Source organism: the organism of the source record quoted next, unplaced genomic scaffold, assembly GCF_019419815.1.
Source record: "Pyrus x bretschneideri cultivar Hongxiangsu unplaced genomic scaffold, Pyrus_bretschneideri_v1 Contig20, whole genome shotgun sequence".
In the NCBI taxonomy this organism is placed as follows: Eukaryota; Viridiplantae; Streptophyta; class Magnoliopsida; order Rosales; family Rosaceae; genus Pyrus; species Pyrus x bretschneideri.
The window spans coordinates 3,219,439-3,246,155 of record NW_025999502.1 but is presented as its reverse complement, the minus strand read 5'-3'; the positions used below and the strand labels follow the sequence as shown (position 1 = coordinate 3,246,155).

The 26,717-nt window shown below is 36.6% G+C and overlaps 2 protein-coding genes and 1 pseudogene across 3 annotated transcripts; all 3 read left to right on the top strand.

Annotated features, from left to right (window-relative positions):
• Nucleotides 1–5,060: 5,060 nt before the first annotated feature.
• On the top strand, nucleotides 5,061–8,097 carry LOC103952614 (annotated as a pseudogene).
• Nucleotides 8,098–8,838: 741 nt separating this feature from the next.
• Nucleotides 8,839–12,542, top strand: LOC103952634 (probable DNA replication complex GINS protein PSF1). The gene is given in 9 exon segments (XM_009364271.3): nucleotides 8,839–9,131; nucleotides 9,821–9,957; nucleotides 10,059–10,126; nucleotides 10,870–10,980; nucleotides 11,100–11,212; nucleotides 11,215–11,261; nucleotides 12,073–12,085; nucleotides 12,088–12,221; nucleotides 12,313–12,542. Coding segments are annotated over 8 exon segments (585 nt in total). The 5' UTR covers nucleotides 8,839–9,131; nucleotides 9,821–9,885; the 3' UTR covers nucleotides 12,340–12,542.
• Nucleotides 12,543–22,008: 9,466 nt separating this feature from the next.
• LOC103952635 (proline dehydrogenase 2, mitochondrial) lies at nucleotides 22,009–25,277 on the top strand. 2 transcript variants are annotated; one of them, XM_048584117.1, is made up of 5 exons: nucleotides 22,009–22,664; nucleotides 23,498–24,143; nucleotides 24,292–24,532; nucleotides 24,625–24,695; nucleotides 24,838–25,277. In XM_048584117.1, exons 1-4 carry the CDS (start codon nucleotides 22,113–22,115, stop codon nucleotides 24,662–24,664), a joined length of 1,479 nt encoding a protein of 492 aa, XP_048440074.1. In that variant the 5' UTR covers nucleotides 22,009–22,112; the 3' UTR covers nucleotides 24,665–24,695; nucleotides 24,838–25,277. The 2 variants fall into 2 exon arrangements, with proteins under 2 accessions (XP_048440074.1, XP_009362547.2); XM_009364272.3 differs by having other exon boundaries at nucleotides 24,625–25,276.
• The last annotated feature ends 1,440 nt before the right edge of the window (nucleotides 25,278–26,717 follow it).

The window sequence follows — 26,717 nt, the reverse complement described above, 5'->3', positions numbered from 1 at the left end:
GATTGAGATTGGGCCTTCCAAACTAAGCTCAATTCTTTACCTATAAATAGTAGGCACTCATTCATAAACCAGGGGAAAATGAAGCAAGTCGAAGGGTCTTCGGACATCCAAAAATCTCTCAAACGTTCAAACACTCAAATACTAGTGTTCTTCATCAAGCTCCCATAGAATAAACAAGTACAATAGACATATGTCGATTCATCCCACAAAAAGAACATTATTTTTCTTTCGAAGTCGAAGGTATCATACACTCAAAAGGGTATAACTAATCTCCACTGGAGCCCAAAAAGGCTAAAGGCATTTTAGCCCAACTCACCTCACAATTAAATGACACACGTCTTCTCCAAAGCTTTCAACTCTAAAATTACTTGTATATAAACAGACGAATTAGAATTTCCTACAATTTGACCTTCAGTTTAATTTTTAATGTAATGATTTTATTTTTTTACACAAGGAACAATTCGCCTAGAAATTTAAGGGTGTTATTTCTTTTCTTTTTTTTCTTTTTTATAAAAAGGGGACAATTGGTGGTAAAATACGATTATCTATATCTTTCAGCCCCAGAAAGGTTATACGAAATTTTACCTTACTCGTGTTCACAATCAAACATATTCACCAGCTCAAATCATTCGAACCAGAGCCTACCATATTTTTTTAATGCTAAACTACTAATTTGCCCCTTGAACTATCATTTAACTTTCGATTCCCCTATGAACATTTTAATTGAACAATTAAGGACTTAAACTAATTTTTTGGCCGATATCCCCCTACTCTTAGTTTTTCATAGATTTCATCCAAATTAACGTTAACTCTTATCACGTGCACAACACGTGACTCTCCTTTGTCGACAAAAGCGTCACTTCGCTAGAGCTTCAAACACAAAAGCTATAGAATCACACATATTTACATGGGTTTATAGTTTAGAAATCTAGGGTTTTAAATTATTTCAAAGAATGAAGCGGCCGAATTATCTTCACATGTTGTGCACATGCTTCCATTTAACAAAAATTTGGATGGAATGAATGAAAAATTAACATCACGGGGCAAATCGACCAAAAAAAATTAGTTTAAGTCCTTAGTTTTCCAATTAAAAAGTTCAGGGGAGAAATCGAAAGTTAAGTGATAGTTCAAGGGTTAAATTGGCAGTTTACTTTTTTTTTTTTTATTTTTTATTGAAGAGTGTTATTTCAAATTGGTTGTTTTGTGAAAGATTTTGTGACTCGGTGTTTAATCAAGGTCAGCCCTCAGAATTTGAGGGCCCTAGGCGAACCTTGAATTGGGGCCTAATATTCTATGATCTCTGGTTCTTTATACATTGATATGTATAAAAGGAATTCACTAAATACATAAAAATTTCTATTTTCACGTTAAATATCATTAAAATTAATATCAAAACTCAAAAGAAGATAAATATACAAATATTACATGTCTCATGTTTTTAGACACAAATGTACTAAATGTTTGCAGCCAAGAGTCTAAGATTAAGAGTGAAAAACAATAAAATTTGATTGATAAGTACAATAACTTCAACAATGCCAATTGTTTCTCTTTGTTTTTTTTTCTAAAATCAACATTACACTAACGAATCAAATATTAAAATAATCCATTGAATAAAAAAAATTATTGAAAAGCAACAAATAAATTCATAGTTTTGATTACCTTAAAGTACAATCTTCAAGACCATGTGATGGTTGATTTAAACATTCAATAGAAATGGAGAGTATGGAAAGTTGAAAGGAAAAAAAATTGCAAGGGGACTTGAGTAAATTGGGAGTTGGACATACGGATTGAGAGTAAATTTGAAAACAAGAAAAAACTAGTGACTAAAATGGTAGTTCCATGTTTCGAACTCAAGGCCCCAAAAAAAAAAAAAAAAAAAACAGAGATGAACATTTCACTACACCAACAAATAAATCATGATATTTTTTTACTTTTTCTGTATTTATATGTTAATTGCAGGATATAAAAAAATTGGGGGCCTTAGGCGGGCACCTACTTGGGCTACTCTTAGGACCGGCCCTGTATTTAATAACCCCAAAAATAAAAAATTAAGCAAGAAACTACTCTCCCACCTAGGCCCGACTCAGGTCCAGTGTTACCAGGGCGATTATCTAGAGCCCAAAATTGAAAAAAGCACCCGAAAAAAAAATTTCAAATAATTAGGTATAAAAAAAAAAAAAATTTGTCCATAACCCAAAATAGAGGCTGGAGGGCAAGAGCCCAAGTTTGACAATAGATGAAATGTCCTAGGTTTTGGGCATTAAAAAATAATAATAATAACTCGTCCCCCAATTAACCTTAAGTTCCTAACACATCTACCTTTTTCTCGATTCCCCACCCCACTTTGCTGATAAATTTTTCATTGTGACGGGAATACGGTGGTACACCACGTATTTTTATATAAGTGGTGAAAAATTTTATTTTTTAAGTTATTAACTTTTTAACACACATATCGTACCATTTGTACAGTGACATGATATACCAACTCATGTGCCGGAAAAATTATCGTTTATAACCAAAATTTATGTTTTAAATTCAAAATTGTCAGTTTTTATAAAAACTATCATTTATAGCCAAAACCTCACATCAATATACCAAATTACCCTCAAAATAGAAAACAAACTCCAAAGAGATTCTCATTGTGTTTTTTTCATTTTAGGGTTTAATTATTTTCATATCTCAATTTGAATCCGAAAAGATAGAAAGAGAAGCTTGATGAAATTAAACATTTAAGAGAATTTATTATTAATAGTCAAATTTAACACTCAATTTCATAAATGTCATTTTTTTTATAAATTCTTTCAAATATAGCAGAAAAACCACTTAAATAGACCTAAATACCCTTATAATTAAAACCAAATAAACATAAGAGACAACACCCTATTATATCAGAATTAAGGAAAAATGGGAGGCACATTTCGTGAAGTCAAACCAACTATAAATTGGAAACAAAAAGAAGTCCATAGATGAAATTGAGAAACTCCATGTCACCAAGAAGAGAAGAAAAGAAAGACTTAAAAGAGGAGTATAAGAAACAACGCGAGCAAAAATGTCAGGACTCGTAGTAGTATAACCAGCAAAAAATTATGATGCCAATGAAAATTTAGAGTTCAAAGCTGAGATGGAACAGAAGAGTAGAGGGTTTAGGCTTGAAGGAGTTTGAGTTGTTGGGGACAAAACCAAACCATAAGGTGGTGGTACATGATACAAGGATGTTCGGGGCTTCCATCTTTCCCTTTCAAAACATTGAGTTCCTAGCACCCCAAATTATTGCCTAACTCAACATCAAAAAGAGGTCGAATTCCGAGATGATCTGTAAAACACGGACACAAATACGGCAATATGATACGACATGACACGGTGATACGAAAAATCTCTAAAAAGTAGGATACGATACGCAATAGATACTGACAATTAAATTTATATAATAATAAACAAAGATAAAAATATAATTTAGAACATATTTTGATAACACAAGATCATTCAAATTCAAGTTCATTTGATTTATTGTCACATCCCGGTCCGGACCCCCACCACATCCCAAGCTCGACTCCACCGTAGCATGATATTGTCCGCTTTGGGCCCTGACCACGCCCTCACGGTTTTGTTTTTAGGAAGTTAGCATGCCTTGATTTTAGTCGGGGTGTGTCATTTATTGGAGAAGAAAAGTTGGAAATCTAATTCCCCTAGTATATATAAAAAAAGGATGACAATTGTATTCATAGTTTCAATTAGAGGTTGCTCTTTGTAATTCATATTCACTGATTTCAAATAAAGCTTTGTCTCTTATTAATTTTTTCTTTCTAATTTTTTTATTTGAAAGTGTAAAAGTATTCTAAAAGCATGATACTTGTATCCCAAATGTGGGATACATGTATCCGTCCAGTCAAAATGTATCCATTAACCATGATATGTATCCAACAAGTATCTAAGAGTATCTAGCAAGTATCATTTCCGAAAAAGTATCGGATACGGGATACGCAACCAAAGTAAAGTATCCGGGCATCATAGAGTTTCTCAAACAAAGATGTAGATGAGATCTATACAATTGTTTTGCTTTTTAATGTGTAAATGAGTTTTGGATTTTGAGAGTATTTAGGTCTATTCATGTGAATTTTCTGTTATATTTGAAATATTTTATAAAAAGTGACATTTATGAAAGTGAGTGTTAAATTTTGACTATTATTGATAAATTCTCGAAAATAAAGAAGTATTTATTCTAATGGAAATTAAATCAATCAAAGTATCAAATTTCATTTCTTAATTTACAAGCCTAGAACGAAGATCATGATAAAAATTTCACATAACTACAATTTTTGAATATTCTTGTGTGATAATTAATTGATTTTTCTTCGGAAATTTTGTTAGAACTATAACTTATGGATATTTTTTTAAATAGTATTCGGCAGGTAATTATTTTTTATGAAACTGCGATTGCATGTTCTTATGCATTCTGCATATGATCTCTTAAGTAGAGGGTTACCCAAATTAGACATTTAATTGAGGGAAATTGAGCATAATATGCACTACCGGTGAATCAATTTTAGTATGGATCTGTAAAAGGCAAAGAAAAAGAGGGAGACGGAGGAAGGTCTTTGTAGCAAGTCACTCCAGATAAGTGCATTGGAAGATGAGAATATTTTAGATCGATTTTATAGTGATTGGCTTCTTATGTGACAAGAATCATATATATCACGATTCAAATCCTAAGTTTAAGAAAATTAATGTTGCTGCTTCGGAATGGGTTTATATGACTAAGAGCGTTTTTAAAGAAAATGTTTTTAGATTCCAAAAACACTTTAAGTGCTTTTTGCAAGAAGCACCAATTATGTGCTTCTTTCAGGAAACACTTTAAGTGCTTTTCTAGAAATATTTTCACCAAAAACGTTTTCAGTTATTTTAAAAGTACATCCAAACGAGCTCTATCATAATGATGCTTAATTAGGTTTTGGTTTTAGATGTAATTAAGTTTTAATTTTAAGGGTAGTTGGGTCTATTCAAATGAATTTTTGGGTATATTTGAATTGCTATATAAACACTGATATCACATTGAAAATCTCTCCACTTTGCTGCTGTCTCTGTTCTCTTCTCTTAAACTCTGCAAAACCGATAAATCCCTACCCGTTTGCCATTGCAATCTCTCTCTCTCTCTCTCTCTCTCTCTCTCTCTCTCTCATTGAAACTGGGCCGCACGATTTGCGGACCTCTCATGACAGCCATTGAAGCCGGTGATTTCTGCGACGATGACCTCCATCACCTCCGTTGAGTTGAATTTCCTAGTCTTTCGTTACCTTCAGGAATCAGGTATGCTTCACTTTGCAAACCCTCAATCGACTTTTCGAATTTATTTCCCTAATTTTCTGTTCCCGTTTTTAATTGTATTGTCATTCTAGGGTTTCGGGGAATTTGGGTGTGCTGTACAGATTATAAGGGTGTATTTATCAATTGCTGTTACATGTTTGCTATTATAACTTAATTAGGGTTGAATCGTTGCAATATTGAAATGCATACATATGTTAACATGTTGACAAACTCGAAACATCCAATTATCACCATACTAGATTGTTTTGGTTTGAAGTTGGAAGTCATTGGATATGTAATACATATGTAGTTTTGTTATTAGAGCTTGCTACAACTATTCTACTAGTCGCTCTTTTGCTAAATGTTGTTATTTCTTTTTCACATTGCATACGATAAATATGATCAATTTTTTCAGGTTAGCATCTTGAAGCAGATTTGTTTGCTTTTGGTTTTGAGTAGTGTAAGTGTTTATGGGGAAGATGAATTGTGTTTCATCGCTAGTGCGCCCCATGAACGTTGTTCAGAATGCTTAGAATGATTTTCAAGGCTTCTTAGGATTACAGTTTTATTACATACTACATTCTTTTTTCATCTTCCTCTTTTGGCCTTTTCCGTTGCTGACCATTAGCAAACGTTTCTTTTTTATTTATTTATGTTCAAATGAGAAGAAATGTATTCTAATTCTTGTCCGTCTCAAGTTTTCAGGCTGCTCAGGAAGGAATGTGCCTTGGACTACAACTTAGAGATATGTACCTTGGACTAAGAAAGCTGCATACCCATAGCTACTCCAAAACTTAAAACCAATGCCGGAATTTCATGTGTGCTCATTTTGTCCGACCACTCCTCAGAAAACTTGAGCCTGTTACCTCTGCCCCATTTCACTTCTGTCCCAAGAATTATCATTTCCTCTCCTTTAACTACTTTTTAAACTCCTGCTCTTCTCTTTCAAACCTCAAATGTATCCACGCTCTAATCTTCCAACATGGATCCAACCAAAGCCTCCTCCTCTCAACAAAGCTGGTTACTTTGGCATCTTCATTGGCCCCTACTATGGACTATGCACAAAAACTCTTTGATGCCACACCTGAAAGGGATGTATTTCTTTGGAACACCTTGATTAGGGGTTATGCTGATCAGGGTCCTTGCCATGAAGCCATAGTTTTGTACAGAAACATGCATCGCAGTGGGTTGTCACCTGATAACTACACTTTCCCTTTTGTGGTTCGGTCCTGTGCGGTGCAGTTGGCTTTGAGGGAAGGGAAGGAAGTGCATTGTAATGTAATTAAATATGGGTTTCATTCGGATGTGTTTGTTCAGAGCGCTTTGGTCAGTATGTATGCACAGAGTGGAGAAACTTTGGACTCCGAGATTCTTTTCAGCGAAATGGTTGTGAAAAACATAGTTTCTTGGACTGCGATGATAGCAGGGTATGTGCAAAATGGGTTTTATAAAGAAGGGTTGAGTGTTTTGCGAGACATGGTGGCTTCAGATACCCAACCAAATGTTGTAACGCTGGTCAGCGTCCTCCCTGCTTGTGCTAGTTTGGAATTTTTGGATTTAGGAAAATTGATTCATGGTTTTGGAATTAAAGTTGGTGTTGACAAAGATGTAGCACTCATGAATGCTTTGATTGCATGTTATGGCAAGTGTGGGAATCTTGACACTGCAAGATATTTATTCGATGGGATGGCAGTAAGAAACTTGGTCTCATGGAATGCAATGATCGCCGCCTATGAACAGAATAATTCAGGGACAGAGGCAATAGAGCTCTTTCGCAGGATGCAAACTGAAAATGTCGAGTATGACTATATCACACTAGTCAGTGTTATTTCCGCCTGCACTAGCTTGGGTGCACTTAACACTGGGAGATGGTTGCATGAGCTCATTCGAATGAAAGGCTTCGGAGCAATGCTTCAATCACAAATGCACTCATTGACATGTATGCAAAGTGTGGCAACATAAACCTGGCCAAGGATGTATTTCAGGGGTTGCCTCATAAAAGCGTTGTGTCCTGGACATCTATAATAGGGGCTTGTGCTTCTCATGGTCACGGTGATGATGCTCTCAGGCTTTTCGCTATGATGAAAGAACAGTGTATCAAACCAAATAGTTTCACTTTCACTGCTGTTTTGACTGCTTGTAGGCATGTGGGTCTAGTAGAAGAAGGGAGAAATCACTTTGAGAGCATGATCAAAGACTACTCAATTTGCCCTGGTTTAGAGCACTATGCTTGTATGGTTGATCTTCTGGGTCGAGCCGGCTGTTTGCTAGAGGCTTATAAGTTTATTGAGAGGATGCCGGTTGATCCAGATGTGGGTGTTTGGGGAGCTTTACTTAGTGCTTGCAGGATACATGGCAATGTTGAGCTCGCCGAGCTTGTGACAGCACATCTGTCCCATTTAGATACTCAAACAGTTACATCCTACGTTCTTATGTCAAACATATACGCCGAAGCCTGTAGGTGGGAAGATGAAGCTAGGTTGAGAAACTTGATGCGAGAAAAGGAGTTGATGAAGTTACCTGGGCAAAGTTCTGTTGAGGTGAATCAACGATTTTATACATTTCTATCAGGTTCAAGATCCCGAGCCTCTTGTCTGAATTAAGTAGATGGTTTTTGTCCCTAAATGATACCCTTCTAGCACTGAAATTATGCTTCTTGATTGTTTAGTTGGGTTAAACATACAATGTAATGTTACTCGTTACCCAGCAGTGACGTAAGCTAGCGGCACTACACCAAGCGCTGCAAGTTTATAAACTATATTAATCAACTTGAATAAATATTCGATGGACCTCACACATTATGCGTGTGTAAATATAATAATTTAAGATCACCATGATCAAATCGCCATGCAATTTTTAGGTAAAGGTTAAAACTAAATTATCATGCGAGTGCTTTAATGAGTGCGACACTAGGGCTGTAAATCGGCTCAAACGGCTCAAGTTCGACTCGTTTTTGATCGTTCAAGCTCGAATTTCTTAAGTTAAACGTTTTTAGCTCTTTTTATATTATATCAACGGTGTGTATTAATTTCATTTTATGAGATTCATTTGAAAATGAAGTCTGGACAAAACATAACCTCGAGTTTGTTTAAAGAACAAATTGGGCAAGCTAATGACAAGCTCATGTTTAGTTTACAAACGAGCTCAAGCTTGAATAAATTATTCGAGTCAAGCATAGGCTAGGGATTACGATCTATTTTCGAGCTTGAGCACACATAATATTATCTGAGCCGACCTTGAGCACCTTGATATTCAGCTTAACTCGGCTCATTTACACCCTTATGTGACACCCCACCATGGACTTTATGTGATTGAAGTATGATTAATAATGTGATGAACTTCAGTTACCAAACACTTGAAGGTTCCAAAATTAAAAAAAAAAAAAGCTTTTTTAATAAGCACCACAACGCCAAACCGTCCCTTAACATTGTTCGCTGTTGACTCTAATTGAAGTTTTTTTTTTTTTTGGTTAAACGATAAATTTATTAAATTAAATGTTAAATTAGAGAGCTGATCACGTTCGAAGTGATGTAAGGACAACACTCATGTAGCAGCTTTTTAGCGGTAACTGAAAACTTTTCAAAGCAAAATCCCGCGAAAACTCCAGCAACGCAAAACAGATAAAGATTTCAAAAAACATTGTTTTCGGAAACTCATTTCCAGAAACAGAGTCGCCGTCCCGTCGTCTTCCTCAGCCTCCCTCAGTCGGCATCTTCCGAATTCAGAGATACCTTCTCCCAGACTCGCGCTCTCGTCTCTCCTATTGCTTGCTATATAGGTGCAAAACTGTAAATCTTGATTGTCCATTGTTGGGATAGCCATTCCACCAGGTACTCGTCTTCTCTCTTGCTCTTGGTAGCGGGCACTTATTTTTATTATTCTTTATTCAACTCATAAGTTAGGGTTGGTTGTGATTTGGGGATTTTGATGAAATTAGGGCCGTGATTTCGGATTTTTTTTTGTTGAAATTAGGGCTGTGATTTGAGAATTTTTTTAAGTAAGGGCTGTCATATGTGAAGGTTTCGTTGGTACGGGTTGCGATTGTTGCAATTATGTTTTATTGGTAATTTGGCGGGTTCAATTTTCATTCTTTTTGTTACCCAGTGTTGAACTGGGAACGTGATGAAGGCTTCTCAATTTTATTTATTTTTATAATTCAATTGATAAATGGAGTTTAATAGGTGTGGTTGCTTACCAGATTATTAACTCCATTAACACCAATTTGGCATAGTTACTGATAATTAATTGTTAATTTTAGATGTTGCATATTAATGAAAATGCATTTGTACCGTCAGATCTGTTTAGATTTGTGTTATTTAGTTCGATTGTATCTATCTTTCTATATGTTTTATAATTTGGGAAATTCTGAAAGAAAAAAAAGGAAGAATCATTCAAAGTTTCTTTAGACTTGTATGAATCTCTGCCTTTTGAGGGTTTTTGGCCGTGGTTAATAGTGGGTACTTTAGGGTCTCAATTTTATGCGCGTAAGCTGTTTGATCTAATGTTTTGTTGAATGTAGGTTTATAAGGAACATTTATTTGGATCCTGGGGTAGGGTTGGCCTTTTTTGGAGTTTCGAAGATGTATGGGACAAATGCCATCCAACTGGTCAAAGAAATTGCAAATGGCGAAAAGGGGCAGCTCACAGGCTTTCAGTGTAAGTAGAGAACCATCTTGTTTCTCATTTTGACCTGCCATAAATCTGTCTGTTTTTTCTATGTATTCTCTTATTTGATATATGTTACTATCATCTTGTAGAGTAATCTGTTCAAGGATGTAATTGCAGAATGTAGTCAACATTATGAAGATCTTCAAAAGTCGTTAAGGTAACATGATATTGCAGTTTTTGATTGTGTGTTTCCTTTTCTTTTTTCCCATTCAAATTTGTTGTTTCTATTCCATAGCAGCAAATTACATGCTTCATCTCATCTTAGATGATGAAGCTGTACAACTTAACTGCTGAAATTCTTCTAATGTAAAATAAAATTGATGTGCTATTATGAAATTAGGGGAATGGATCCAATCAATCCCAAGAATCTGCTTGAAATCTGTCTCAGTGATCTAAGAAGTTTCTCATTCTTGAGTTGAAATATAAATTGCTCAGGCTTCATGTTTTTTTCGTCATAACTTTTGACTTTTCAAAATAAGATAGGTACTACTACAAAGTAAAAGAAAGTGCATGAGAGTTGCAGATACACTTGAGCGTATGTATCTGTGCTTATAGTGCCTCAGTGCTTGTTTTACTGCCTTAAGTCTTAAATTGCAGATCATGATACCGGGGTTTTCCTTGCAATTCAATTGATAATTTCACTGTATTTTGGTTGGTGTATATACCCTTCGAGCCATACTTTTACGTTTTTCGGCTTGGACATAGGCAGTCCCAAGATTCAGTGTTGGATTAATAATCATCATGTGCCGAGCATTTTTATTTTGAGAAATACCAGCTAACCCGTATGACCAAGTCTAAAACTGTGCATCTCGTTTTGCTTTATGTCTAAATTTCCATAAACCCGGCTTTATCTTTTTGCTTGTATTCTTAGTCAACTTATATGACCTGATGTTGCAACAGGAAAATGCAGGAAGAAGGAATAGATTTCCAAACTCAAAATGAGGACCACTATGGTTTCCTTATCCACCACCTTTCTTTACTTCGCAATAAACGCTGCTTAATGACTTACATGTAATTTTTTGTTTCCTTCTTGTGCTGTTATATAATTATATGTTTCTTTTTAATCGGTACGCCTTATGTAAATGATCTTTAATCAGCTTTTGTTGTACATGATTCTCATAACCATTCAGGCACAGCCGAGCAGAAATGTTACGGAATCTCATATGGAAGGTGGGCTATGAAATTCCAGAAGAAATTGAAGAGAAGCTTAATCACACAGAGAAAGAGTACTTTAAGAAACATTCAGAGGCTTAAGATCATACATGTCGAGAGTGGAACTCCATTTGGATATGGTAATCTCTCTCTACACTTGCAGTTATAACTTCATAGTATAATAAACTGATAAGTTTGGAAGTCTTTCTCTTTGATACTTGAATATTCATGTGAATTAATTTTGAAACTTGAGCAAGATGACTGTTGGTTGGTAATGACTGGAAAGTTGTATACTTTAAATTGACTGGCACATTGGAGTCGCTTTTAATGAATTTTTTTGAGAAACTTGCTTGACTGTTGCTCATTAATGAGAAGCTCTATGCTCTATAAACTTAAGACAAGTATCTTGCTTCTTAAATGGGTAGGTTTCGAACCTTTGGCTTTCATTCTGTAACGTTGGAATTATTCTGATGATAATGCTAATAGCTTCAGTGAATAGCACTGGTAAACCCTTTCTTCTGATCACATAAGCAGAACTTAGACGTACCAAATTCTCGAATTTTTAAAATTCAGTGACATTTCTTTTATCTTTTCCGTTCACAATGGGAAACCCTGGAGAAAAATGTAAAGAAAATTTTTGACAGTAACCAAACATGATAGGAGAAAGCCAAAATTTTGAAATCGGTCCTAGTATCTGGAGTTATGAATCATAGTATCATCTGCAGTTGGAGAAGCAAAACCCTGTTGTAAAGTACGATGAAACAATGGACATTGTCATCTTGGCTGCTAGTGGATTTTTAATTGTAAGGTTCATATTTCGAGTATTGGTGTGGGGTGAGCAATACATTGGGTAGATGCCCTATGGGTGTGCTAACAGAGGAAAAATCCTCGCCCTTGTTTCACTACATCTTGTGAGGAAAGATCCTCATTCTGATTTCTTGTGTTTGCCAGGATATGGTGCCCCCGAAGACCCCTACATCAAGGTGAGAGTCCTCGACGACATGGGCGAAGTACAATTACCTAGCTTCAACACGGCCAATTTTGCTCAGCACTCGATGCATTTTCTCAAACGAACTGATGCTGAGAAGTACATCTCACTGGTATGTTTAATTAACCGGACAGCTTGAAACTCGATCCAATTTGGTTTGGTAAATTCTAGCTAGCTTTCTAACTTGTATCCTCCACTAACAGGGGAAGATGGAGGAGCTCACAGGGTGATTTTACTGGCACGACCCGCCAAACCATTCTTTCTCGGACTCTATAGTCTATATATTGTATGACGTTTGGTTTGTGGCTACATTGATAATTTTATTCCTAGTTTTTCTCAATAATGTCGCTTTGTTAGCGATTTCAATTTTTATTTTCCGGATTGATACTTTAATCTCAATTAAAAAATCAGTATGAGGATTCTGGGCGCAGAATTGAATTTGTTATGTAGAACTAAATGCACAAAGATTAAAAAAAAAAAAAAAAAAAAAAAAAGTAAAAGTGTATATAGCAAAACGAATAAAATCCTTTATTTATTACTATCATTGTAAATTATACATCAAAGATTAAGAAATGTGAAAAAAAGAGCAAAAGAGCATCAAACGACTGCATTCTCATAACCTAGTCAAGAGAAATTTATCCTTCGTTAGTTTACTCAACAAGTTAGCTTGCACATGCTTAAATGTGATTCCCCATCATGTGCAGCAACAAAGTATGTATGAGCGAGTCCCAAATCTACAGATTCAAATTGAGTTAAAAACTTTTTTCGGTACAAGAGGGCTCGGTATAGTGGCTTTCACTTTAACAAGGCGGTAGCCCTCTCCGTTCGAAGTTGGTTGCCTACTCAACTCAGGGCGGTTTTTTTTCCTCTTTTGGCCGTGTCCACACTTTTTTGATCTTAATGTGTGCTAGTAGCTGGGGGGTATAGGTATGGATTGTTGTGTACTAGTAACTGGGATTTAATTTAAAGAGTGGCAGCTTAACGCTTACAGGGTTTTGCCCTCACCCGTCGAGAAAAAGCGAGCACTTGTACAGCTACGGCGGCTTTCACACGTCCCCGATAGGTAGCCTTCTCTACACCTCACCCTCTCGTATATCTCTATGTCTTATTTAATGACTAGGGTTTTTAAATAGGCAGACGTAGAACTCGCTTATACACACTTGGTGAAACGATACATGATAGGAAATCTGAAGGGTCATGCAAGATCGCTAACTGAGTGAGCAAACTAACAGAGGTTACGTAAACTTGACTAAATCCGAAAACTGCATGCGTTTGTACAACCAGCCTACAACAAAACCTTCTAGTTTTGAAAGGTGGTGATATCCTATGATTTCTAGTTTTGTTGTTTACCGAAATGTTTTAAAAAAATAGAATGTCAGATCAAAACCTGTGTTAAGAAAAACAAGAAGCCAACAAAAAGAAGAAAGAGAAACGAGCAAACATATAGCCAAGAGAACAAGAAAGAGAAAAAAACTTGCCATCAGCCGTTGTTGGCCATTAACATGACCGACAGAGGGCTGGGCCGGGACTGGAAGGTGTCGATTCTTCTTTTGTCCTGTGCGGAAGGACGAGGAAAAGCGGCGGCCAAGAACCTCTTGACCCACCCGCTCTGTTGGAATGGCGACGATGGTATGGACAGCTTATTTGAGTTTGCTGAAGTTTTCTTGATTGCAGCGTTCCGGTGATACCGGCAGCGGAATGCTTCAGGGTGGGTAGACGGCGAACAAAGGCAAGTTCTGCTAACCGGAGTGCTCGACATTGTTTAGAGTAATTTGATGGTAGGATGGAGAGAACACTGTGCGTCCTTGTATAGGTTCAGTGTGCGTCCTAATCCGTAGTCGGTTTAATAAAAACGAGGGATGTTAATCCTGATAGAATATGGTTTTCCCAATTTCACTAGAATTAGGAAGGGTGCATTGGTAATTTCCAAGACACTAAAATAAAACCTAATTTTTCATACTTCTGTTATAATATAACAGGAAAAGTTAGAGAGATAACCTTTACTAGGGACATGAGAGAAGCGAGTGCAAGATATTACACTGTTTAGTTTCGTAACTATGACACAAAAGATTGCAGGAAAAGAGAGCTTTGACTTCTTTTCTTTTCTGTGTACTGTAATCACACACGGAGTGCTCTTTATATAGAGCCACGCCGTGACAAACCAAAAAGTGAAATAATTGCTCTTTTTGAAAACTTCACATAATAATAATCACACTATTGTGACTTTTCTGAAAACATCACATAATAACAATTACATTACTGTGACCTTTTTGAATCATCACATAATAACAATCACATTACTGTAGGCATTCATTCTCACAAACACGTTACAATTGTAAGTTCCAAAAAGTTTATTTTCTAAGATTTCGGTTTTGGCCTTTCTACCAAGCATAACAAGTGTTCATAGATATTTCTGATAATACCGAACAAGTGTTCATCGATATTTCTGATAATGCCGATGTCGAGTCAGTTTATAGTATTTACTCAAGTGAAGATCAAGAAATTTCACTTAATTCTTCAGAAGACGAATCTTCTTCAGAAGATGACACTATAAATCTTCTAAATGACATAACCCAATTTACTATATAATGAACAACTGTATTCATCAATTTACAGATGCTCGGACGTTATGATAGATAGGTGCATTAAATGTAAATATTTCCCAGATAAAAGAAACAAAGTAAAATGTTTAAAGTGTACTGACATAAGACATATAAAATGTTCTGATTATGAAGAGGAACAATCTCAAGAAAGAATGTTAGAAAAAGAAAAACATTCTTCCAGTCTATCATAGAAACATTTAGAACTCGATTTAAGAGAAGAAAAACTTAAAAATAGGAATATAGTACTTCAGATTCAGGAATTAGAATATCTAATAAAAAATGATAGGGTGAGACGTACTTCATTCTTTAGTTTTTACGGAATAAGTTAAAGAATTAGTACCTCTATTCTTCAAGGTCGTCCTCAAATTGTTCTTCTTATTTCTAGGGTGAGACGTACTTCCATTCTTTAGTTTTTGTGAAATAAGCTAAAGAACTAGTACCTCTATTCTTCAAGATCATCCTCATATTATCCTAATATTACTCTTCGAGGTCGTCCTCATATTATTCTTCTCTACATATCTGCCCTTTTTGCTTTTAGGACAGAAATTCCTCTACTTCCAAAAATTTCTAAATTCTTGTTTAAATCTAATTTTGTTCTAATACTACTATTTACTTGTAACTTTCCAATAAATCCTACACAAAGTAATAAGTTATCTTTATTTTCTATCATTTCATAACTCGTAGATTTTACTGTTATCTGAATATCTTTATAAAAATCTTTGAAGGGAATCATGAAGCCAGGTTGGCAATAAACTACTCTAGCATTCTCAGAAATACTTATTTCCATCATTCCTATTGTGGCAGCGTTTAACTTTTTATGTCCAGTATCAAGTATGCTTATTAAAACTTTAACACCTAATTGTGGTCTGGTTAAACTCTTAACTCCTACCACCATTATTCCTAAATGTATTAGATTATATTTCTTATCTAATTTTATTATAAGATTCTCTTGTGATTGAATTAATTCTGCTTACGTCTTGTTTGTTTACTACTCGTATAATTTGTTCTTGATAGTAACTATAAAGTTTACTTTCACTAAACCATTCTCCGTCTTATGTAGGTTTTTTGGATTTAACAAATGTAGAGTATTATTTCTAAAAGCTTATGCTTCTCTTTCAGTATCTACTTCTTCTTCTATTCTTATTAATTCTTTTCCTTTAGTATTATTTTGAAAAATTCGTCTAAACATATTATTATTATTTTCTTTAACATAACTAGAGTTAGTTCTTACTACTGATCTGAATGTTCTTGAAAAACTCATCCTAAATATTTGCTTTTGATTTCTTTTTTAATTGTCGAAAATCTTTTTCTTAAAATATTGTATTTCTCTTCCTTTAAATTTCACCTCTTTTAAAATTGTTCTAGGATTAGGATCACTGTCTATTCTATATATTAGTTCTGCTATTTCGCTACATGTTTTGTCTATTATGTGTTTGTAATTTTGTATCCATATTTTCTATCTTCAAAATAATTATCTGAATGAATATAATTATTTAATATTCTTCTCTTGTAGAGTCCCATTTGCATTGCTGCTTCTTGAAATACCTGTCTTACTTTTTTTTTTTCATATTTTTATTCTATTTCTTCTTCCAACTGTTCGTCTATTAGGCGTTTTAGGGCTTCTATAAATGAATCTGTTAATTTTTTCTGTATTTTTATTTCTTCTTCTGGTAATCTTTCCCCTTTGTCTACTTCGGCTTCTAAGAACTCAATATGTTTTTTTATTTCTTCTAACAATCATTATCTGTCGTTTATTTTCTAAATCACAGTGTTCAAAAATTGATATGATTTTTCTTCCAAAAGTGGTACTCATTTCTCAAGATGTTAATTTAAAAGATTTTCCCTATCAAAGGTATTCTTCCTACTTCTCAATTGTAAACTAATGTTTAAGAAAGTTTAGTACATTCATTATTCAAGACAAACTTGCTTCTTTTCTTAATAATATATGCTTTTGACACTATCGCCAAGATTACGCGAGATAATTTCCCATGTTCCTTTCTGACAATACAGTCCTAAACACGGCCTAACGGTTGCCATAAACGGACTCACGGCTGTCTTAATGATTCAGAGGGGTATAAATCTATAATAATCTTGTGGGTAACGTAGTGACTTTCAGAGATGAACCAAGCTTATGAAGAAAAATTCAAGCTACTAAACACTCATAAACAAAATTTTACATAAAAAAGAAGTAGGAAATTTCCTTTGGTAGGAAAATGTCCTTACTACGCTCTTTTATTCATTATTACTTACATTGGAATTCAAATACTGGACTTTCTTCTTCGCTTGTAGTCCAATTTTAAGAGTTGTGTATGCGTCCCAAAATCCCTTACCCATAAGTGAAGAAAGTGTATGCACCACTTTAGCAGTAGAGTTCACCTTATCGCTCTTCATAGTAGTAAGCCTCTTCAAAGGTGAATCGGACTTAGCTCCCAACGGACGCTTTGACACATACTTCGGCACTGGGGGCACGATTGAACCTCTTCGTTGAGCAATCCTATCGGTAATCGTACTAGCTATCTTCATCATGGCAGGCATCACTGGCTAAGATCTAGCAGCTACATATTTCTTCCCCTTGAAAGAAGTCAAGTCAATCACAACCCTCTCGGCAGTAGCGGACCCTCACAAGCAGTGGAGGAAACCTTTGGTTTTTTCTCAACCAGCATCTTTTGAGTAGGCAAAGAAGATCTCTTCTTTCCGTCTTCATTCACAGCAGGCTCCACGACGGCAATTGGACGAGCCAATGCATCCGCCTTGATCCACTTTATAACCTTTCTCGGGGGCTGCCCACCTTTCTTTTGGCGAAAAGGACTACGCAGCCAACCTCATTCACGGTACTAAACGGGGATACCTAAAGCAATGTGCACCTTTTCCATATCTAGAGAAGCCTTGGGAGGTGAACCAAATTTCGAATCTACATAGACCTAGGAGGATAATCAACAAATCAGTGGGTAGCTCATCAAAAGTACAAAGTAGCCTAAAGACCAAGTAGTCTACTTATCGGTGATGAAAATCGTCGGAACACGCAGCTCAGGGGAAGAATCAGACTCCCACTCTCCATTTATCTCCGAAGTCTGCTTGGCCTAGTCATGATCTCCCTTGCTTGAATGATTGAAGAGCCTATGGCAGGATTGCAGTTTACTCAAAGACCCGCTGTGACAATACAACGGCAGTACACCATTATCACTTTTGTGGCTTGAAGAAAACATGCTCGAAGAAATTCGACAAAGATGCAAGGAAAAAATCATTAGACAGTTGCAAAAAAAATTGCACCAGGCCCCACGGCCCAAGGATAACAGCTAAGGGAGCCCAGCACGCGCTGGCTCCCATCTTTCTCTTGACCCAACACGGTAGGCAGCCCAACACACCAGGAGACTCAACATGCCAGGTGTTGCCATTCGCTTGGCCCAAAAGCCTCACGACCCAATCCAAAAAGAAAGGGTCTAGCACTTTGCACATCCCTTTCTCTCATCTCTCCCGCATGGGCCTAAGCTCATCAGCCCATAGATCAGCGTCCCAGCCCCCTCATAACCTCGGCCTAAGCCGAGAAGTTCCTGACTCGAGCCGAGCCTTAATTTGCCTCTGCGGCCCATGCCAATGCACCTAGACCTCGGCCCGCGTTGAGCTGCCGCTGCATTAAATCACCCACGGCAACAATGTAGTGGCCTCTCTAAGCCACTTTTTGACATATCTTCGACCCCCATCGAACCAAATTTCAAGCCCCGAGACTCCGAAAAATTAAGAAGACAAGGAAAATTAAATTTTTCTTACCTTGGTGCGGTGTGAAGGTGAAGAAAGCAACAAAAAACAGTCATTTGCACAGGCAAGTGAAGAAGATTGCTAGGGGAGAAAAAACAAATATCCTCTAACTTTCTCTCTCTTGTAGGGTAGAATAAATTGCTCTTAAAAGTCGATTTAATCATCTACTTAAGTTAGACTTAAATAAACTTTATCAGTAATTTATTTCCCTTTAATTTCCAATTAAAGTGGGAATCTACATCAAAATAAGAAACAATCTTATGTTTCCTAAAGCAAGGGAAAATCTCTACAACATCTACCTTTTCCTACGAGCAGCCCAACATGTGTGGGGGCATTTGTAGAGCAAAAAAGAATCAAGAAAATTATGGAGGTGACACGTGGACTTTTGGGTAAAAAGTACAAAATTACCCTCAAGACACATTAGGAGTCTCATGCACATGCACCAGACAATAACGGCTCAATCAAAGAAGAGTCAAATGTGATCAAAATGATATTTATTCAAATCCCTCTCATCACTCCTCATTAAATCCTTATTCAAAGGGTAACTCCTAAATTTCCTATTTAATTTAGGATTAATTGTCATGTTAATTGCAAGATATTATTTCACATAGTATCTTGCAATTATTCACCCAATTACACCGTATATGGTTGGACACTATTCTCCAAATAGGGCCGGCCAATCCCCTATAAATAGCCCTATTATCCCACTAAAAAGCTAAGCTAATTGCTACCTAGTAACTCCTAATCACATTCTTTTCAGAATTCTAACTCTGGCATCGGAGATTCTTCGACTAAAGCCCTCCGGTCCCTACCATTCATCGTGGGGGCGTGAGGCTTTTGGCCTCAATCTAAAGTGTTATTATTTTGCAGGTGCATTTTCCTCAAAGAAGAAGACGACGAAAATTTGCATCCACAACCACGTCTTTGCGCTAGTAGCACTCCAAATCATAAGACTATTGAAAAAGAAGAATTTGTGATTTCAGTTAATTAATTTTTTAAATGAATGTATAAGTGGATTCCACATGTCAAAATGCGAGTGAAAAAGAAACAAAGAAAAAAGGTAAACGGGGAAGGTAGTTAGCATTTCTTTTATTTTACTCCCTCCTCATTTTGGTAAGGACATTTTCATAACTTTGGTTCATGGTTAGTACATAGTAGGGTGGGCGCAGGTCGAGTCGGGTTCATTTTTTTGTGGATCCAGATTCTAATTGTTTTTGTAAATGAGTCCGAGCCAGTCTAGGTTTATGTAATTTTATTGGTGGAACCATCTCATTTGAATCCGATTGATAGCGTTTGGTTCTTACAGGTAAAATGGATTTGTTTTCAATCATATGTCGTATAACAACATAAAACAATCTCCATGTGTTTCCGTTACTAAATAATTACGTTTAACAAAGTCAATATTGAAAAATTCTAAAGGAAATGAAAACTCCATAAGTTCAAGAAACCAAACTACTAAAGTCACTTTGTTGCTTAAAGAAATAAATCAAAGAAATGCCCAAATCACTGTGAGAGAGAGAAAATGCTCGTTTGAAAGTGCTTTTAAAATGATTGAAAGCGCTTTTGGTGCAATTGACTTTGGGTTCCAAGAGCACTTTATGTGCTTCTTTGGAAGAAACACCCAGTATGTTTTTTTTATAAGAAGCACTTAAAGTGTTTTTCCAGGATCCACTTAGATCTTAACTAAGGATTGGTGCAAAAAACATTTTTACTAAAAGCAGTTTTAGTTATTTTGTAAGCACTTCTAAATAAGCCCAAAGAGAAAGAGATAGAGTGAGTTTAGAGTATTGATAGAGTAACATTGACTGTAAAGTTTAGTGAAAAAAAAAAAAAAAAGAAGCAAAAATTTGTTTGTGTGAAATTAGTTTAATGCCCATCTTTTTTTTTTTTTTATTTTCTAATATTTTGTTTCAATTATGTATAAAAAGGTATAATAGTAATTTTCTTGGATTTTGATTGACAATCATGATTTTATTAATATATAGTTTACATTATTATTATTATTATTATTATTATTATTATTATGATGAATATGGAACGTCTCATCAAAGGACCTAAACCCTAGACGTTACAACTTAACAGCCACACCACGTATGTAGCACTATTAATTGAGTAATGCTACCACTTATTCCATTTTTAAGCCATATTTGTATCATCTTTTTAATAGAGATAGATCCACCAACATAGGTGTGTTTCGTCTTTATTAGAGAGATGATACAAATGTGGTATAGAAAATGAGTAATGCTAGGTAAACCAAATTTGTATTCTAAATTTGCAAATCAAATAATATGTTACGGATAAGAACAAACACGTTAATCAACACTTAATCCAATCACCAACTTTCATATAATTTGTTTTACAAAATTTTGTGTACAAATTAATTTTTCTAATATTACTCATAGAAAACGTGGTAAGAATATTATTTTTGTTATTTATTTTCTCTTCCTGTTCTTGTTTGATCTTTATGACTGAGTTCTCCTCAAAGACACCCCACCCTCTGCCATCTTCCTTTTACCACCTTAGCCACCTCAACCTCCAATGATGTAGGAGGACTTACCCCAACATCCGACGGTTCTTCTCTAGCTAGCCCTCTTCCACCTCCCCCCACCTTTCTTTCCCTTCTGCCCTTCTGCCCTTCTGCCCTTCTGCCCTGCTTTATCCAGCACCCCTCGCTGCAGTAGGAGCACACATGTGGAAGCTGCGTTAATTAAGACTAGCTAGCATACTCTATCCTTGCCTTCTTCTTTTCTCCCTTCGCATTGCCATAGAGGCAGTCACAGTATCCTCCCCCCCCGCTTGTAGACTGCTTGCCCAACTCATTAGTCTTGCTGGGAGATGGTATTTTTGAGCTCCTCACTCTCTCTACTACTTCCCCCAACCTCCGTTTTCTGCATCTATATATCTCAAGCCCTATCTTTGAGGTCGGAGGTCCTCCCCCGACTTCACGGCGAGACGAGCTGTTTATCATTACGAAAGGTGTCCCGTATGCCCTCTTCCACCCTCAAACTTCGGCTGTAAAAACGATCATTTGGCCTACTTCTTCTTCTGACTCACTAGGTCAGTCGCACTTATCTTTCTAAACCCTAATTTCTCGTAAAAAACAAAGATCCTATTTTTCATGAGAGAAATATTCTACCAAAAAAAAAAAAAAAAAAGCAAAAACTATGCTACGTAAACAAAAGCAAAAACACACCGCACTTCCTACGTCGCACGTTACCATCGCGTGCAGCACACTCATAATAAATCGCGTTAGCCAAGACAGATCCCTTTCAAGCATCTAGCGATTCTATTGGTTCTTCTAACTTACAGCTTTATCCACTTCAACACGGATGAGTCAGCATGCAGGTGCCAATAAGCACGAATGAACCAATCAAATCCATTGAGCCAGGTCAATAGTCAACCTTAATCAGTTTAACCCTGCTTAGCTTTTACCAAGTAGCTAGTTTTTTACCGAATCACCGCCCGGTAAAAACTCTGAAACTGCCTATATAAGTAACTGTAACAGTTCTAGCAACATCACAAACAAATATAGTAAAAAACTTTTCTTAGAGAGAGAGCGAGAGCGAAAGAGAGAGAGAGCGCTAGAGAGAATTGGAATTAGAAACAGAGAGCCAGAGAATTACTTGACAACCACCCACCGTTGAATGGCAAACCGAGTAATCCCGGCAGCGTCAAAACTCCTGAAAACTATCAGGCCACTCAACTCCGCCTCCACTAGCACCATCTCCGGCATATCCCCACCAATCGGCTTTTCCGAAAAAACACCACAAGCCACCACCACTGCCATCACCCCCGCCGACAATGCCGCCACTAACCTTTCCAACTTCGATGACGCGGACAAGCTGTTTGCGTCCGTCTCCACGTCACGGCTGTTGAGGACGGCCCTGAACCTCCACTTGGTGGGAATGGAGCCGATGGTGGACATTGGAATGTGGGTCATGCGGTCCAGGCTCATGCAGACTCCCTTAATCAAGGAGGCGATCCTGGGGACCATACGGTCCACAATTTACGACCATTTTTGTGCTGGCGAGAACCCCTCGGCCACCGGAAAGTCGGTGCTGGAGCTTAACGAGGCGGGGCTGAGAGGGATGCTGGTTTACGCTCTCGAGTATGCCGGCGACAACGACGCATGCGACAGGAACTTGCAAGGTTTCTTGGACACCGTTGAGTCCACCAAATCCCTGCCACCTTCTTCGGTAACTAGTTTTTCTCATCACCCCAAATCAGGATTCCAAGATTCCATTTATTGACTTTTCTCTTTGAACTTGTCAAATTCTGGCTTCCTTTCTAATTTTTTGAATTCAAAATGTTTATTTCTTTATAAAACTCTATTTTATTAGGATAATACTAAATGAGATCAAAATTTCAAATTAAATAATGTGTCACGAATAAGAAATAATCATGTATTACGATTACAAAGACTAAAATATTGAAATATTGTTGTTTTAGTGAGATTGTTAAGACTTGTCACGTGATCAAGCAGACTCCATGCAATTAACATGCCATGCCTCATGGATGTAGGATTGTGGATCCTAGTCTCTATGTGGTCGACATGTCATAAATTTAGTATTGCGGGTCCTACTTACTTACTTATGCCACTCGGTGAAATTTTTAGTTGTTACAGGAACATGGATGCTACATCAAGTATTTTATGTAAGTGGTGAAAAATTTTAATTTTTAAGTTATTAACCTTTTAACACACATAACCCACCATTTATATAGGAATACGTTGTGTACCAACTCGTGTGACGATCACACTGAAAAATCTCTCTGCCACTTGGATCTTTCGATACACCACCCAATTGTGTTCTCACTCCAACGTTAGTATCTCCCTACTGGGGCTGTTTAACTACATTTAACATAGCTTGTTAGTCGTCGGTCGATGCCAAGTTCTGAATCAGACACTGACTTATCCCAGAAGCACCTCCAGACAAAGCAAAGTCTTGTTGCGATTTGTTTTCTTCACGAGATCCTTCTGAAGTTGTTTGTTTTGATGGTAACTGAAAATGACGTTTTTGGATTGTAACAGGTGAGCTTTATAATTTTGAAAATCACTGCAATTTGCCCAATGAATCTACTTCAACGAGTGAGTGACTTGCTGAGATGGCAACAACACGATCCTTCTTTCAATCTCCCATGGAAGCGCGACACGTTTCCCATTTTCTCCGAATCTAGCCCTCTTTACCACACCCTTAAAAAGCCGGAGCCTTTAACTCCTGAAGAAGAGCGTGATCTTGAATTAGTCCACCAAAGACTAATGAAATTGTCCCAAAACTGCGTAGAAGCCAATGTGCCTCTATCGATCGATGCAGAGTACACATCAATTCAACCGGCCATCGATTACTTGACCTACTCCTCTGCAATCATCTATAATAAAGATGACAACCCGATTGTTTATGGGACGATCCAAGCTTACCTGAAAGATGCAAAGGAAAGACTGTTGCTGGCAACAAAGGCTGCAGATATGATGGGTGTTCCGATGGGGTTCAAAGTGGTGAGGGGAGCTTATATGTCGAGTGAGGGAAAATTGGCTTCTTCCTTGGGCTATAAGTCTCCCATTCACGATTGCATTGAGGACACGCATGCGTGCTACAATGATTGTGCTTCGTTCATGCTTGAAAGGATTGCTAATGGCTCTGATGCCGTTGTTCTTGCAACCCATAATGTTGAATCAGGTAACGAAATTGACAAACTTAAAAGTTAAAACTTTTAGAAAAAAGGCTACCGCATTGTTATGAGTTTTGCACAAAAGTTTTAAAAAAGGCTACCGCATTGTTCTGAGTTTTGCACATAATATGTCTGACGTAAAATGTTGAATGTTAGGGAGACTAGCAATGGCAAAAGCACACGAAATTGGGGTCAGGAAGGTGCACCAGAAGCTTGAATTTGCACAACTGTACGGAATGGCAGAATCGCTTTCCTTTGGTCTAAAAAATGCAGGGTTTCAAGTAAGTAAGTACATGCCATTTGGACCGATACAGTTGGTTCTGCCTTACCTTCTAAGGAGGGCTGAAGAGAACAGGGGACTCTTAAATGCTTCATCTCTAGACAAACAACTAATAAGGTAAATTTAAATTCGGACAAAAAATTTTGAATTCAGCAGCGTAAAAGGTTGGTTTTATTCTGATGCGGTTTGAACTCTTCGTTTGGGTACAGGGAGGAGCTGATGAGGAGACTCAAAGCAGCAATCTTCTAATGCGAAAGTGACGGCATTGTGCAACAGCAAGGTTGGTGATCCATCACCAATCTTGTAAATGAAATGATCTGTAATTATGGTGATTGCTCATGAGTTTAGTTGAATTAAAATGTGCATATAGGAATTAGGAAATCTGGGTTCTATTTTCCTTATTACATTAGATTGTATTACAGGACAACAATCCATATTTGCTTCCTAGCTCTACCTCCATGGCAATTCACCACAAGCGCCAGCATCCTATCAACCGTGTCCTAAATCGTGTTGCTTCCTTCAGCAAAAGAAATATGAATAAAATGTTTATGTTGCTTCCAAATTACTCAAATCTGTGTGCAATGTGGATGATGTTTGATTGACTAGGAGAAGTAACTATACAGGAACTTGGGTAGAGATGCGCACATAGGGCAGCTACCAGAGTGGAGTCGGGCAAAACCAAAATATGGAGTTCCTTAACTTTTTTTAGGGGTCAGAAAGGCGATGTGGTCTTCCAAAATTTTCCTCAAAATCTTCAATACAAAAGTTCATCCTGGAGTCCTATTCCCAAATACTTGCATTCAAAGACATATATGAGTGGATTGTGGAGGGGGAGTATTTTTGCTCACCATGATTTAATGTGGTGTATGCTCATCATCCTATTTATCACCATTAGATGAGTTTGAATTTCGAGATTCGTGTAGTAGATAGGCAAAATTCTCAAAATTCAAACTCATCTAATGGTGATAAATAAGGTGATGAGCATACACCACACTAAATGGTGGTGAACAAAAATGCACTCTTGTGGAGGTTATCAAAATTTCTTTTTCAGATCAGCACGTGGTTTGCATGGGCTGTGAGGTCAAGTTTCCAAGCCATAAAAATAGTCATCTATTTATTATATCGTCAATAATTATACAAGTTAAATAATCCTGGAGATATTATGGTTATGGTTTATTCTATCAAATAAATTGGAAAGATACAACAATGTGCTTCAACCAGCATAGCAGCTGGTGTGGGTTACTCATGTTTATGATTTATACCAATCTAAAATGCAAATCAATCAATGGGAAACCCTTACTTCATCTAACCTGGAAACTTACTTCATGTGTACGTGAAAGCATGCCGGTTTTTTTATTTTAGCCACGTGGCATGCGGTGCATTAATATCTTGACATCGAATCTACTCGATACCTGATCATCTCTCCAAAGTCTATCAGCTCCGAAATTTCTTGACAGTGCAACTACACGATCCTGTCTGATCGACCGGCAGACTCGCATCTGAGAAGCCTCGTGTAGGTTTAGCATATGCTAAGTATTCAGCTACATGAAACCCTGCATAAGGATGTACCATTCAACAATGTTGAAGATGTAACAAATAAAAAAAGGAAATTTTATTTGAACCTATATAACCTCTTTCTACACTCAACTTACTCTTTAAACCCTTATTATTTTTAATTAAAGAATTAATATCTCTTTAAACCCAAAGTTATTACCTAAATTACCCTCCCAAACCCAATTAAAAATGTAAATTTATCTTTACACCCATTTAGAAAATAAAATCCAAAATTAAATAATTTGGTGAAGTTTCTACTTGTTTATGAATCTTCCATATACCTAACACTTTCAATTTCTTGTTTTCTTGATATTCATGTACCCGTAATTTTATTTGCATGTAGGAATAATAGATTTCCTTGAGCAGAATAAGATGCTTTAAAAATTGTGTATTCAAAGAAACTCAAAATAAAAAATATTTTGGGTCCCTTGACTCCCCTCCCACTTGAGCTCTTTGAAACAGAGCTTTTAGCCCTTTGTCTCCTCTTAAGCTTTTAGCTAGTGACTGAGCTTTTTGAAATTTCTCTCTGAATTTTTCTATCAATTGCTTCACTGCATCTTATTTGATTTTTTCGTTAAGTTTCAAATTTCCAACTGGTGTTTTTTTACAACACTATGGCATCTCCTATGTGTGCATCTTATTTGATCTTTTTTGTATAATCTTCCTAGTAAAACAAAGGCCCCTCAATTTTCATGGTCTATCAACTTATTCATGAAAGGTCAGTGATAGCATGGTAACTAATGCATGC